Source organism: Echeneis naucrates, chromosome 3, assembly GCF_900963305.1.
Source record: "Echeneis naucrates chromosome 3, fEcheNa1.1, whole genome shotgun sequence".
NCBI lineage: Eukaryota > Metazoa > Chordata > Actinopteri > Carangiformes > Echeneidae > Echeneis > Echeneis naucrates.
The window spans coordinates 973,995-988,463 of NC_042513.1; the positions used below are offsets into that span (position 1 = coordinate 973,995).

Below are 14,469 nucleotides of genomic sequence, written 5' to 3' on the forward strand. Positions count from 1 at the left end.
TTGATATCAACATTGCTGAAGTGCTGTAAGTTTGTGGGAATCATTGGCAATAATGTTGCTGCAAATTTAGAATTATTTTCTGTGGGTTCCTTTCTCCACATCTTAGGGCTGCTTATCCACAAGGTACATGTCTTAACTGAGTGCTCATCATGCTAGTTGTTGCTGATTTATTTGTTGTTGCTGAAGATAAAATTGCAAAACAGCTTTCAGCAACAGATCAAAGGAGACAAAAATAACCCTTTTTGTAACCACATTGATATTGGTCCATTACATGAAAAAATATCCGAACAGTGTCAATGCTCAGACTTGACAAACAGACTATATTGTGTGTGTGTGTGTGTGTGTGTGCGTCTTATATTTTCCAGTGATCCAATGTAGACCGCCTCCTCAAATACTTCATGGGAAAGTGGAGGGGACGGATCATTCATGGGGATCGAGTGTTAGCTACAGCTGTTTCCATGGTTACCAGTTGTCCACTCCCGCTGTGTTATCCTGTGAGGGGAATGGAACATGGACAGGAGATGTACCACAGTGTCTGCGTGAGTTGGCTGTCTGTCTGCATGGTCTATAAACTGATGCATCATTAAGTGAGACACATCAGTGAAGTCCAGTCATAGTAGTGCAGCTGAAACCAAGTAGGGTGTTAAATATCAATGTTGTGTTTTTCAAGCTGCCCTGTGTGGTGATCCTGGCTCTCCTGGTGAAGGATACAGAGAGGGGAACATTTTTTCATACCGGTCAGTGATTAAATATGAGTAAAGCCTGTGCTGTTTTAAAATATTAATGATTAGAAATGCTAATATAACAGTCATATCTGCCTGAACAGGATTATGTAGTTTTACTTTTATGTATTTGTTCACAGTAAAAAATGCTCAAACTACTGCTCAAAACCTGCTGTATGTCATAAACATGCCTGAATGTAAAGGTAATATAGTTTTACTGTGAAACTGCCACAGATTTTTTTAGTTTTTTTGTTTGTTTTTTTTTTGTGGTTGTTGCTGTTTTTGTTTTTGTTTTTTCCCGACAGCAAGCTTGCCAAATGTTTATCCAAGTGGATTACAAGCCTATATGTCTGGGTGTCATCTTGAAGGATAAAACAGATTTAAGTTTACGATTAAAAGAAAAAAAAAAAAACAAGAAAAAAATGTAAACCGAAGGTGAAGTGGTTAGATAGGTCTGGGTGACAAAACGATAACAATATTTACTAGCTTTTCCTCGATAGAAAGATAACACATGGTCGATAGAACTCATTCCGTCCATGTTTTGAAAGACCACAAGAAGAGCAAATGATAATAAGAATAGCACCGTGCCGAAACCAATCACGCAGCTGGAATAGAGTTACAGCTACGTCAGGTTAGGCTGACACACATAGAGAGTAGGTGATGCAACCGGTTTAAACGTAAGCACACGTGCTTATGTTTTGGCCACCAGTGCATTATGAGTGGGAGATACGTGAAAATGGGAGAAAAGGTTAACATGAGCGACAGTGTCAACCAAGAAGACACCCAATGCACACAGCCCAAGGCTCAAAAGACGAGGACCTTGTTGAGAAGAAAGGTCAGAGGAATTCGGTAGTGTGGGGGTATCTTGGCTATTTAAAGTCCGACAAGGAGCAGAGTAGCGAGACTTTGCTATTTTTAGTTGTCGATTTTTTTGTTCTCCTGTAACACTTGAAGTTTCTGACAGGTCAGAATTAAGATTTTAGTTCATTGTATAGTTATTTTATTTATTTAAATTACAGCTCTACAAGAAAGAAATAGTTATTTGATTTATATCGTGATGCATCAACTATCAATATCGACTGATATGAAATATCGTGATAGGATTTTGCTCCATATTGCCCAGACCTACGGTTAGATAAGGGTCATACACTCTGAACCACCCCTTGTATTGTTATGCAAAAAAATATGTCTTTCATTTATGTAATTTGATATTTGTTTCCCTACACAGGTCAGAGGTCAGATTCTACTGCTATCCTCCCTACTTGCTGGTAGGCTCTGCCTCTCGAGTCTGTGAGGCTGACGGGACATGGAGTGGTCAGCAACCATCCTGCATAGGTAATAAAAGCTTCAAACTCTTAATGTTTAGCAGTGTGTCGACTATGAGTCCACAAATTCATACAAAGTCTAGGAGCTGTGATGAAAAATATAACTGAACAACTGTTTTTATTTTTGTTGTTGGGCTTTTAATCATCTAGTGAAACTCTGAGTGAAACTCAGATCATCAGTGCTCCTGACACTTTAAACATCACAGACAGAACAAGCGTTGACAGACAGTTCATGGAAATCTTTGAAATGTTGCATATTATAGTTAATCCATAATTATGGAAGGAACGCAGAGGAAAACGTATCAACAACAACTTATGAATTAAATTATGGGATTATTATCATCTACACCTTGTAGCTTTGGTATTTCTGAGCAGATAGAGCTGTAGATTTAAGCAGTGACTGATACCTCTGTTTAATTTCTACAAAGATTTTATCTTGAAAAGCATTCATGTTTTGAGGTATAAAGTGTAATGCAGAAAAGCCATTGCACCTCATGTTCCACTGCTAAAAATAACTATCTCTCATATACATATCTCATATGATATAGAGCTACATTTATTCAGTTGTAGTTTAATCTTTAATTTTCTATACATTACAGCACATGCTGAGGTTGGAAGTAGCATAACTTACTGCACTTCTCTATTGTACTGCATTTTGGCAGTCCATTTATTTGTCAATATCCACCATACTCCTTTGCTCAACTATATTTCAAAGGAGGATATTTTTCTTTTTTAAGCACATTTATCTTACTGTTGTACCTCTTGGTTACTTACTGCTCTCTGAATTATTATTTTTATTTATTTATTTATTTATTTAATAAAGCACAGACCACATTTATGCAATATGAAATGCTGTACTGCTGAATTACTCATTATTAGAATTGGCACCGTACAAGTAAAGTACAAGTTAGGTAACTCGATGTGTGTTCAATATAAAAAAAATATATGTATACTCACTGGACCATAACTCTAATTTTGCTTTTGTGAAGAATGGTTAAGAAAACGTGGATATATATCATTTTTAATCTCTGTATGTGTAGACCCAGCCTTCAACTCCTGTCGAGACCCAGGAACTCCAGCCTATGGCATCCCTGTAACGGCCCAGGGCTTTCAGGTGAAATTACATTAACTATCCCTTTACATTAATTGGAAAAGGTCATTAAGACAGCGGCCTTCAGAGAATTTTCAGCTAAGATTAGGCATTAAAAGCAATTAACTAGTGGTCAAATTTGTATGAATGAATTTTACATAAAAGAAGTAGCTGTGCTTACCTGCTGGTTTTAATATGACAATTAGAATAATAATTTAGCTTTAAGAAGTACTATGTTCAAACTTCCTTTCTAAATATGCAGGTCAAACATGACTCACTAATGCAAAAGCTGTTGATGGAATAAAATGGAATTATAGATTGGAATTTTATTGATGAAATAATAAATGAAATTAGAGATATGTGTACATACATGAAATAGAGTGAATGTCCTTAAATTTTTGGAAGACTAATTTGATAGCATCCATATGTCATATTTCCCCTGTCGTCTCCACTAAGAGATGAATGGTTTACTACCATCATCAGGAAACACTCATTTGTTACTCATCCACTAAATTAATAGTGTAATATATATTCTTTTTGTGCTTTGTTTGATTCCAAGGGGTTGGCATTGAGACAGTACGTTAATTCAAAGTTACTTATTTTGACAATAAGACTTTTTAGGAAAAAAAATGGCTCAAAGAAAAGCTCCTTTGTGGTGTTGGTGGTAGCGTGAATTTATTTGTTTCTTTCTTTTTTTTTTTTGTGCTTTAATGGAATATAGGTTGGCAGTAAGATTTCCTTTAAATGCCGCAAAAACTACCACATCCTTGGTTCAACCACAAGAACGTGTCTAGAAAATCTAACCTGGAGTGGAACCCAACCTGAGTGCATAGGTAAGAAAATTATAGTTATATCTGGTATTCATGCGTGCAACTATGATATAACCTTCATCATTGTTGTAAACAAAAAAAACACGTTAATTAATTTACTCATTTTTTTTGTTGAAACTTATGTTGTTAATTTTTTTTACTTTGAATTTTGTTATTTGGTTAAGTTTCTTTTGTTGCTAAAGTCATTAATATCTCTTGTAATTTCTCGTCACTCAGCTCATTCATGTCGACAGCCAGAGACCCCCAGTAATGTCGATGTTCGATCAATGGACCTGCCCACTTTGGGATATACGCTGATCTACACCTGTCAAGATGGTTTCTATCTTGGTGGGGGATCAGAGCACAGAACCTGCAAAAGTGATGGGAGATGGTCTGGTAAACCCCCACTCTGTAAAGGTATTCAGATCCAGTCTTAAAAATGCACCGCTTGTATAAAATGATCTGATGTTGAGTCTAACACCTAAACTGGATCTCATAATCCCAGGTGCCTTAAAATAAATACAGATTATCACCCTGATATTATTGCTACACTTTCTTAAATCAGATTCAGGCATACAATGGATGTTGGAGTGATGTATTTCTGTTTGTTTGTTTTTCTACCACATTTCCAAAACACTATCTAGTCTTAAACACAAGGACCTGAATATGCTGATGTATGACAGACAGCAATACAAGAAGGTTTATAACTAGACTGAAATATGTCTGATAGATACTCTCTGCTTTGTGTTTTGTGATTACATAATAGTGTGGAACACCCAAAGTGACAACTCTTGTCATTGCAGTTGACAGAAAATCATTTTCTACATGAATACAATTTTTTTTTTTCTTGTCTTTTCTTCAACGCTTTCTCTGTCAAGTGGGCTAAACAAAATTTAATTGTTTTATATTTCAGTTGGAGTGAAAGTCAATCCCAAAGGCAAAGGAGAATCAGAAGTCCAGAAGAACAAGATCCGTGGTATGCAGCATAATGAACTACAATACATGCACAGATGTACATCAAATATACTGTTTCCACTTGTGTTCTCTTGGCAGATACAGCATTTCAAACTGAGTCCATTATATTGTCTCTAAATAAACTGGATTTTTACAAATATGGCAGGATGCTGATATTGATGTCTACACAGATGTTCTGTCTGGAGAAGCAATCATGTTTCATATTTATACTTTGACAGTCAGTTCTCTTGAGCAGAGTCCTGGTAGGCTGAGACCACGCAAGCCAAAACAAACAGGTGCAATACCATGTAATACCTTGTAAGTTTGAGGATTCGATTATCAATTTAAGCATTGTGAGGAGGCCAGTGGAGAGAGACTAAGACCAGAGAAATAGACCAAAGTTGTGCCGCCTTAGCTAGAACACAGATGTAGCCCAGTTTTGAATGCGTCATAATTTGAAGCATGGGCTGCAAATAGCCAGATATTAACCCACTGCAGCAGTAAATGATGAAGGAACTAGAGGTAAATATGTTTGGAATAACACTAACCTTTCCTCTTTTATGCCAAAAAAAATCATGTTCATGACCTGTAATTTGTTGTTTATCTCCACTGTTGTTATTGATCCTTTTTGTTCTTTTCTACAGTTCCAGTGGATGTGTTTTCTCCAAACTCAGACTGGAGCGGCTTCTATGAGTACCTGGGGAAGAGACAGCTCACCACATTTACAGTGACGGGGTTCAATGCCACTAGTGGCAGAGTTAACGTGACATTACTGGACACAAGTGGAGTTTCAATCAGACTGTCAGGTGAAAAACAAAGGCTACACCATTATTATTTAGTCAGCCTTATTAATTTTGCTCTGAATCACTTTTACAGCCGGCCTGTTATGTTATTGGAATTTTTCATAGCTGGAAAACACATAAAATGATTCCAATAAACCAATTTCTTGAGTCAGTTTTATTTTCTCTCTAAAAAGCATCTATTTAATGTTAAAAGTCAACAATATATGTGAAATAAGAACCACTTTGCAATGACCGACAACAAAATAAGACCATAACAGGAGTGGAAAGGAATGGAAAATACTTGAATTCTTGTGGTACTTAAATTAATGAAAATAAAGTGGAGCTGTTTAAATATGGCTGTTGTGTGCACACAACAACCTGAAAACCTTATTACAGATGTAAATTAAAAGGTATTTAGTCGATAGATAAAAGGTAATAGATTTATCTTTCTTTCACACTTTCAAAAAGCCTTCACTGATGTACAGGTTGAAATTGGTGTAGTTCCCTAAATTACAGATACGGAGTATGTTTACGTTTTTAAAAGACATTCACTGTTTGTGAGGCAGAAAATGGTTTGGTGCAAGAGCTGCATAGTTAGAATAGAAACAGATCATTAATATCTTAAATAATAAAACATGCAGGGACACTGGCGGGAACAAATTGTGTGCCTGGGCTCCACCACTCCAGGGCATCTGCAGCATCACAACAATCTAAAGGGCCAAATTACTAATGGAACAACATGACATAGCTTTGTCGTCATGCCCTAGATCTATTTCGTATCTGTATATACTGGAGGTGCAATATTGTATGAAGGTGACTGCCAAATCAACAAGGCAGGTAAATCTGCACTCTCAACTGAAAACAGTCGTGTTTAACCAACTCAGACACCCCAACTAGTTCTCATGAATGTTTTAACACTTCACAATGACATTTCAAAATCAGTAGTTGAGCTTGAACCCAGGAATACTGAAGATGGGTTGGATAGGAAGCAAGGCATGCCCAAGTATAAATTGATTTAATTTTAAATCTGTAATATTTCTTTTACAAAGACTACATCATATAAAACAAAAGCAGCCTTTTGCTCACACAATAGTTGTCCGGGTAGTGACATATATCTGAAGGGTAAATGCCACTTTTTTCCCTGTAATGTGTCAGCGGCTTGGTGATGGAAATGGAGAATGATAATTCAAAATGTCAAGGTATCACATTTTTCTGCTTGCTTAGCACCCTATCTGACTTTTTGTTTGCCATTGTTCCTTTAGTTCAGTGTCTTTCTTCCTGCCAACAGAATTTAGAAATTAACTGGATGCTATTGATACTTTACCAGGATAAGACATTAATCTGCCTTTGATGCTTTCTAGGCACCTATAAGTCAGAGGAAAACCAGCTGCTTTTGAAAGTCTACCAGGTGATGGGCCCAACAGAGCATTATTACAGCAAGTTTAAAAATGACAACTGGGCAATTGATGGATATGTAAGTAAAACATTCTTTTGTTTTTTACTCAGTTTATTTTTCCTACAGGCAATATATTTTAAAAATGGTCAGTCAGTGTAAATGTTTGCTTTTTATTTGCCAGTCTGAAAAATTTAATTCATTTTGCTCTTTAATGAAGAGAATGATGTAGTGCAAAATGAAGACAGGATGGAGGGTCATCTCCTAATATCTAATTCCCTGCCTTCTGGGTTATATGATATTGTTGATTTAAAAAAGTTTACTTTCTTCTTTGTAAACAACCCATACATATAAAAGTAAAGCCAGGACGGAATTAGCTTAGCTCAGGGTAGAAACTGGAAACAGTAAAACCATCAACAGAATGAAAGAGTGTTATTTGAGTATGGCATTTACTCTACTTACTGTTAACGATCCCAGCGAGTTGACAGTTTAGAAATTATGTGTTGTTCACTGTCAGTGATGACATAAAGCCATCACTGTCACTGTACTGTGAGAGACTGACCTCTTGTTAGTCTTAGAGGAGTGAACAGGAGGTAAAGGTGGCAAAGGAGGTAAACAAGCATATAAGGAGGGAGGAATGAAAGGAGATACTGTACAGAGATAAGCAATTTCTCATCTTACAAATGACAGAAAGAATGAAAGAGGAGAAGACCCAGGGTGATAATGGTCAAGGCCAAGGTGTTTGATTCCTGAAAAGAAGTCTTTTCACTGTTAGAAAATGATTTTTTATAGTTGTGCGTAAAACATTGCTCGTTCAATCTCCAAGCAAAGGAAGGCTGGCATCAAAAAAAGGCCAGTGTGGAGAGAGCCCACTGTACTGAGGATGATTGGAAAGGAAGGGTGGAAACCGTAGCACTGTAATGTCTGCAGCATAATGTGAAAGAATTGGAGGTTATTAAAGTTGCAACCATTCAAGCAAAACAAGCAAGTCAGTGAATGACTGCTTTGTATTACATTTGTAATTTGCTGGCTAAGAACTGAGCATATTTCCTACTGAGAATTTACTTGGACTTGCCATCTTAAGGATGACAACATTAAGCTGATTACTACTTAGCGTGATGTTGTCATCGATCTGTAGTCAGCTGTAGAGGAAGGTAATTACATATTCACCTGTCGGTTCTTAAAATATTTTTACCCTATAATCACACCTATCTCATACATCCTGTTTTTGCCCCGTAATCTACTTTTTGACACTCTGATTAAAATTCAGCACCGTTCTCACGAGGCAATAAGAACAACCTTCTGAGAGACGTAAAAGAAACATACAAAATCTCCCACTGTCTGTGCAACCGTATCATTTTCAACTTTATATTTTGTTTTTCAGGTTACTTCAGAATCAGACCAGAAGACATTTGTTTACCAAGGTCATATTCACAGTAAAGACTTTGGCAAGTTCCATCTGACAAGACAAGGTAGGTCTATCTGCAACACCAGCACCGAGACCAACTGCACCAAACAATGCAGACTTTATGTCTTTATGTCAGGCATTGTGAATACACCAAAGTGTTTGTTCAGATTGAAAATATGATTTTGTGAAGTTAATTCTATTTCAGGCTGCATAAACATAAGAAGCAGTGGTCAAGTTTTCTGAATTAATGAATGCATTTATTATATGTGTGAAAGAGGTGTTTATTTGTGTGTTTTTATTATTGTTGCTATCCTCAGGTCCTTTAACCATGACAATAGACCCATCCAACCCCTATACGAACAGCAGCTCTGTAGCAGCAGCCATCTTAGTTCCCTTCTTTGCCCTCATCCTGTCTGGATTTGCCTTCTACCTCTACAAGCACAGGTACGCTCTATCCTAAACATAAATTAATCTGAGAAGACAAGTCCAAGAGCAGAATACAAAACAGACATTTCCTTCCTGGCTCGGTGCACTATAAAATAAATTGCAGGTTCTATGCTCTCAATCAAATCTAAGTCATAGCAAAAAGTAAAAATTTAAGAAAATACTCATCATCACTTACTTAGATAAATTTCCCCAGTTTGTTTAGTTTAAATTAATTTTTGCATTATGGTATTTAAAGTCTCCTGTTGGTTAGAGGATTCTCAGTAAATCTGTATTTTTGAAGTCAGTCAGAAATCAATTGTAATATATTTTCAGTGACTTTCAATATTTTATAAGGCTTTGCAGCTTTGGATAAAAAAGGTTTTATCGAATCTATTAACATTTTTTGAGGAAATTATTGAACTGTCCAAGTCAGTCAGGTGCTTGTGTTAGGCTATAACTGAAAAAAGACACTCATTCATTTAAAATGCATTATTATTATTTATTTTTTTTTTTTTGGAATATTAGGCCTTATTCACAAAACTTAATGTAATGCCTTTTATTGACACAAAACATCAATTAAAAGGAAAAAAAAACTAATATGAATGAGATTATTTGAAATGAATTTTTTTAAATTTACAACACAAATTCCTGTGAATGATTTTGGGATCCTTGACAAATATGAATATGGCTATACTGTTTCTTATTTATGTTTTAGACAGTATAATTTGTTCAGCTATTAGTTATACCTACACTTGAGGTATTTTGATGTGACAGCCATGGGTTTTTGGTTTTATTCAAAAATAATAAACCATATGGAACATAAATAATTCATAAATATAAAATACCCAAAGAAACATATTTTCCTGTGGTGTCTCATAATATTCCACATCAATAATATCTTTTTCACCTTTTCTTTCAAAAAATCTATCGGGACAATGTATTTTGAGATCCAGCTCTCCAACTGAATGAAGGCACAAATGTGGAGGTGCATGGATATAGACTGCTTTAGGTAACGAAGTATTGAAGCAGCACATTATATTGCACCTTTACAGATCAAACATTTGGGCCAGATTGCCTGTATTATAAAAGACTCAACTTACATCAGTTTACATGATTATGCATCACTCCAGGGCAGATATGTCAAGTAGGCAGTGAATTGTCTGTGATCATTTGTGAATGACAATGTACTATAGTTCTTTAAAGGACTACTATTTGTAAAGTCAGACATTATCTTGAAATGTGTGGTGGGTTATTTGTTCAATCCGTTACACTTGCACGGAGGCTTGTTGCTTTGTCTATGAAAATCACATTTGAATGACAAAAAGCTTTAAAGCTTCGCCCATTAATCTAATGCAGAAACATAAAGTATGACTGTTTCTGAGAACAAAAGATTAAAGTGTGTTGCAACCTGTAACACTATGGAAATTTAAGACATTAACTAGTAAACTTTTTTTTTTTTTTTTTGAGGAAGAACAGGCTAGTTTACAGAAATGTAAAAATATATTGTATCTTTAATACTCTTTAACACAGCCTGAAAGTTTAATCTGATCCACCTTAGATATTAATTATTGCTCCTAGAAAGTTCACAAATGATTTAAAAAGTTACTCACTTCAAAATTTTATAGTCATCTTCCCCATCTAACAGTCATTATTACATGGTAATCTGCTACAGTCTTTTCTCTATACTGAGCCTTTTAGAGTCCTGATCTCTGAATTTTATTGAAGAAGCACGTTGTTAGCCTGCTTGCTTGTTAGCAGTGTGCAATGCTGGTTGATGTATGTTAAAGCTGATGGTTGTATGCAGGACATTGTCTGCTGACACAGATGACAATGAGAGACCAAAAGACACCTGGGGGCCTGGCGGCAGGTAAGACGGACACTTGTCATTTACCTGGTTTCAAATAGCAACCAGACCTCCGCCCGCCGCCACATCCTCCGTCATCCCTTGTTTTTAAATTTTGGATTTTTATCATGCTGTTAAGTAAGGCTGCACAGTTGAACACATTTGAGCTGATTTTTTTTATCAGTGTAAGTCAAAACTAAGTTGACTTTATTTTGTGTGTGTGTGTGTGTGTGTGTGTGTGTGGGGGGGGGGGGGTAGGAGACACCTTATCACATCTCCAAGTAACTGGGGTAATGTATATATGTGTATACCCTATGACCATATAATTTTGAAAAAGCAGTGCAGCCATACTCTTTTCAAACAGTAGTCATTAAAAGCTAAATGGAGGACATTTTATTTTGTCTTTGATCTCATTGTCATCTCTCTGTCAGTATAATGCCATCAAAAACAAATGTTTGACCTGTTGTAAACTTAACCAAGCAGTTTACAGTTTGTCAGGTCAGTTTATCTTTGCCTTTTACTATTATTTCTTGCCATTGTATAACCACTCAATGACACCCATCTTGACTAAACACTAGCTGTATGGTAAAACTAACATTGCGCTCACACCCTGCATGGCATAAAAGCAAGCCAGCAGGAAGAGAAATTATTTCTTCTCATAGTCATGAAGCAGCGTCAGTGAGAAACAAACAGCAAGGTTTGAGAGCGCACGCTACACTTTCCTCCTGCTGCTTGGGCCCATATGTCTGTACAGTATCTATAATACTGTCAAAGCAATTATGTGTGCTGTTCTTCATTCTACCAATAAAATTAAACTATTGCCCCTACAGTCACAACCACAAGCCAGTGCAGCGATTTGAACCAGTGCCACACAGGGAGGTCTTCGGTGTGTGCTGGTGTGTGTGCAGTTTTGTAAAGTAATGGGATGAGCATGTAGAGTAGGCTTAGCGGCTCCCCAGGGTTGGATTTCTACCATTGCGCACACACATACGAACACACACGCACATGCACGTACTAACACTTAATGAGGTCAGAGTCAAACAGTCTTCCAGCTGCAGCATTCCTCCTCAGTAATAGTTCCACAGGGTTTGGGAGTATGTGATTGTATCTAACTGGATTATAAAGCCTGATTATCCAAAAATGTAATCTGTGACAAACAGTCAAATTAGGAGGGGGTTGTCATATTTCACAGTGGATCCGTTTGAACCCCGAAGTAAGTTTTATAAAATCCTCATTCAGGCAGGTTGAGGAAGAATATACTGAAACCATTGGCAACCATTTTCAGGATGATAGCAGGTTATGTGTACACAGGCACACTTGCATGAGAGCAGCTGATGATGCAGCTGATGCAGTTGTTCCAATTCAATTTGTAGATCTTATGAAAGCAACCTTTGTTCTTGCTAAGTTTGGACCTTAAATCCCCAGGGTAAAGCAGCGTCTGACAAGACATCTGGACATAGATGTGTATTTTAAGTGGACTTTTTTGACTGTCTGATATTTTGCTATCCAATAGTTGCTGAACACATATTTCTGTCATTTCCTGATTCCCTGCACCTTGTGAATCAATGATGTTGAACAGAATGTGCAACTGAAACGTATAACATGCTGGTTGTAGTCTAATTCATTTTAAGAATATTTGAGTTAATTACTTGCTTCTGTCTTGCAGTTAGGGGCACAAAATCTCCCCAGAGAAATTTGTTGGCACATAAAAAAGACAGGCAGAGCAACATGAGTGTCCCGTTAAGAGTCAGGTGTCTGGCCACCTCAAAAATGTGATCTAATGCACCCTGGCCTCTCTGCCCTGGTCTGATTCACCAGCCCAAGTACCTGGATCTGTTTGAACTGGCTTTTTTCATTACTGCTCAATGACTAGACTACATCTGGCAGGTTGGAGTTTATTTCTGGGAGTTTGTGATTTTAAATTTGAGAGCTGTTAAATTCGACCATACAGTGGATATAATGAAAGACCAATTCATTGATCTAAAAGCTGCTGAGAGCTTCAGATTTTTTGTTTTAAGTCTTACTCAGCACAGGGGAACACTTTCACTCTGAGTTCGTGTCAATGCGAAATAACTGTTTCTAACCTTGTTGTTTTTGTGTTTTTTGTTTGTTTGTTTTTCATTTTGTCCCTTGTGACTGCTCAAACACATTTATTTTATGATTAAACATCGGCAAATTCAGCTAGCTTCATGTGTCTTCCAAAAAGGACTTTGTTTTACTTGTTTTTTTGTTTGTTTGTAATTTTCAGTGTTTTGCTTTGTTTTGGTTTTTTATTTCATTAATGCAGTGTTACTTCCTTCTCTTCATGTTTTTCAGGACACGTCCAAAGGTCCAGTTCAATGGCTATGTCGGCCATGAAAGCTCCAACGGTCAGGCATCATTTGAAAACCCAATGTATGACACCAATATGAAGCCCACTGAGGCTAAGGCTGTTCGATTCGATACCACACTCAATACAGTCTGCACTGTGGTATAGTCCACCAAACTGGCCGCTATGCAGTGGTTCAGCCCAACCTCTATGTCACGGTGTGGTTGAATGAAACAAAAATGAAAAAACGAACACTGAATTGGATGCATCACCATGAGCGGTCTGTGTTGCAGCATGCTGGTCCTTTGTCAGCATAGTCTGCATTGTAATGCAGTTCTGCTTCAGCTCCTACTTGTACAATGGTATCAACCAACTGTCCTTACTCAGAAAGAGCTAAATAAGTTGGAACCAATAAACAAGGGGGTAGAAATGGCATCATCAAGTAAGAAGGTTCTTGTTGAGAACAGTCAGACATCAAGGAAAAATAAAGACAGGTGGTGCAATTAGTTGAACATCATGCCATCCCATGAGCGACAACCTAGTTGCTCATCCAGTGTCAGCTGACTGTTTGCAAAATTTGATTCAACCTACTTTTGGAAAGGGCATTGCATGAATAATGTCATGCAACCCCCAAACGCCCTTCCAATAACCCATTTTACCCCAACTTAAAGATTTTATGATCCTTAAGTTGGTGTAAACTTAACTGGTATCCAATTTAAACTCATGTCCCCGGCCTAATTTTGTGGTACAGTCTTACAAATTTCCTCTGCTGTAGGCCAGACACAGGTTTGACCAATGTGATGCTGCAGGCTGCTATAAAACCAAATTCATTCAATTTAGTGACAAGTTCAACCAGACCAACTCCTTTAAAGGCAATAATGCGCTTATCCAACACTGAGTGATTAGTAAATTAAATGTTTAAATCAGAACGAGAAGCAGCAGACTAATTGTGTACAACAGGTCCAAGTAACAGTTGCAGATAAATTTGAAATATTTTAGCCTAATTGATGAACTGGATGGGTTAGGTTTAATATAGCAGGACAATCAGAGACTTTAGGTTTAGTAGTCAGGTAATAATGGATTTTGAAAAAGGTTCCTGTCATTGTCTTTACCCTCTGCCACTTGTTGCATTGCCTTTCACGACAGTCTCTACGTACAGTATTTGGCAATAGTTAGGCTAAAACATACCAAATGAAGTATTTGCAAATTCAATTTTTACAGGTTTAGTCCAAGAACGTATAGACCCATCAAAAATTAGTTTTGGACAAAAATGTTCAGTCAAGATACTACATACTGAAATTTCCACAATTTTCCCCACCAGCACTAGGCTGTGCTGAACCAGAAAACCAGACTGGTGTACACGATGGACTGGTTTGGTGGCCTGTCTAACACAATCAAAGAGCAGGACG

General features: G+C 37.0%; 1 protein-coding gene across 1 annotated transcript in view; it reads left to right on the top strand.

Moving 5' to 3' along the window:
* The window catches only part of LOC115040707 (CUB and sushi domain-containing protein 1-like), a 299,299-nt gene extending 286,071 nt beyond the window's left edge, over window positions 1-13,228 (top strand). The window contains exons 62-74 of the mRNA XM_029497673.1: window positions 366-539; window positions 671-737; window positions 1,951-2,057; window positions 3,088-3,161; window positions 3,859-3,970; window positions 4,184-4,363; window positions 4,860-4,922; window positions 5,545-5,706; window positions 7,044-7,156; window positions 8,460-8,547; window positions 8,801-8,927; window positions 10,714-10,776; window positions 13,069-13,228. Coding sequence (XP_029353533.1) covers window positions 366-539; window positions 671-737; window positions 1,951-2,057; window positions 3,088-3,161; window positions 3,859-3,970; window positions 4,184-4,363; window positions 4,860-4,922; window positions 5,545-5,706; window positions 7,044-7,156; window positions 8,460-8,547; window positions 8,801-8,927; window positions 10,714-10,776; window positions 13,069-13,228 — 1,490 coding nt within the window. The remainder of the gene's footprint in view (window positions 1-365; window positions 540-670; window positions 738-1,950; window positions 2,058-3,087; window positions 3,162-3,858; window positions 3,971-4,183; window positions 4,364-4,859; window positions 4,923-5,544; window positions 5,707-7,043; window positions 7,157-8,459; window positions 8,548-8,800; window positions 8,928-10,713; window positions 10,777-13,068) is intronic.
* Window positions 13,229-14,469: the final 1,241 nt, after the last annotated feature.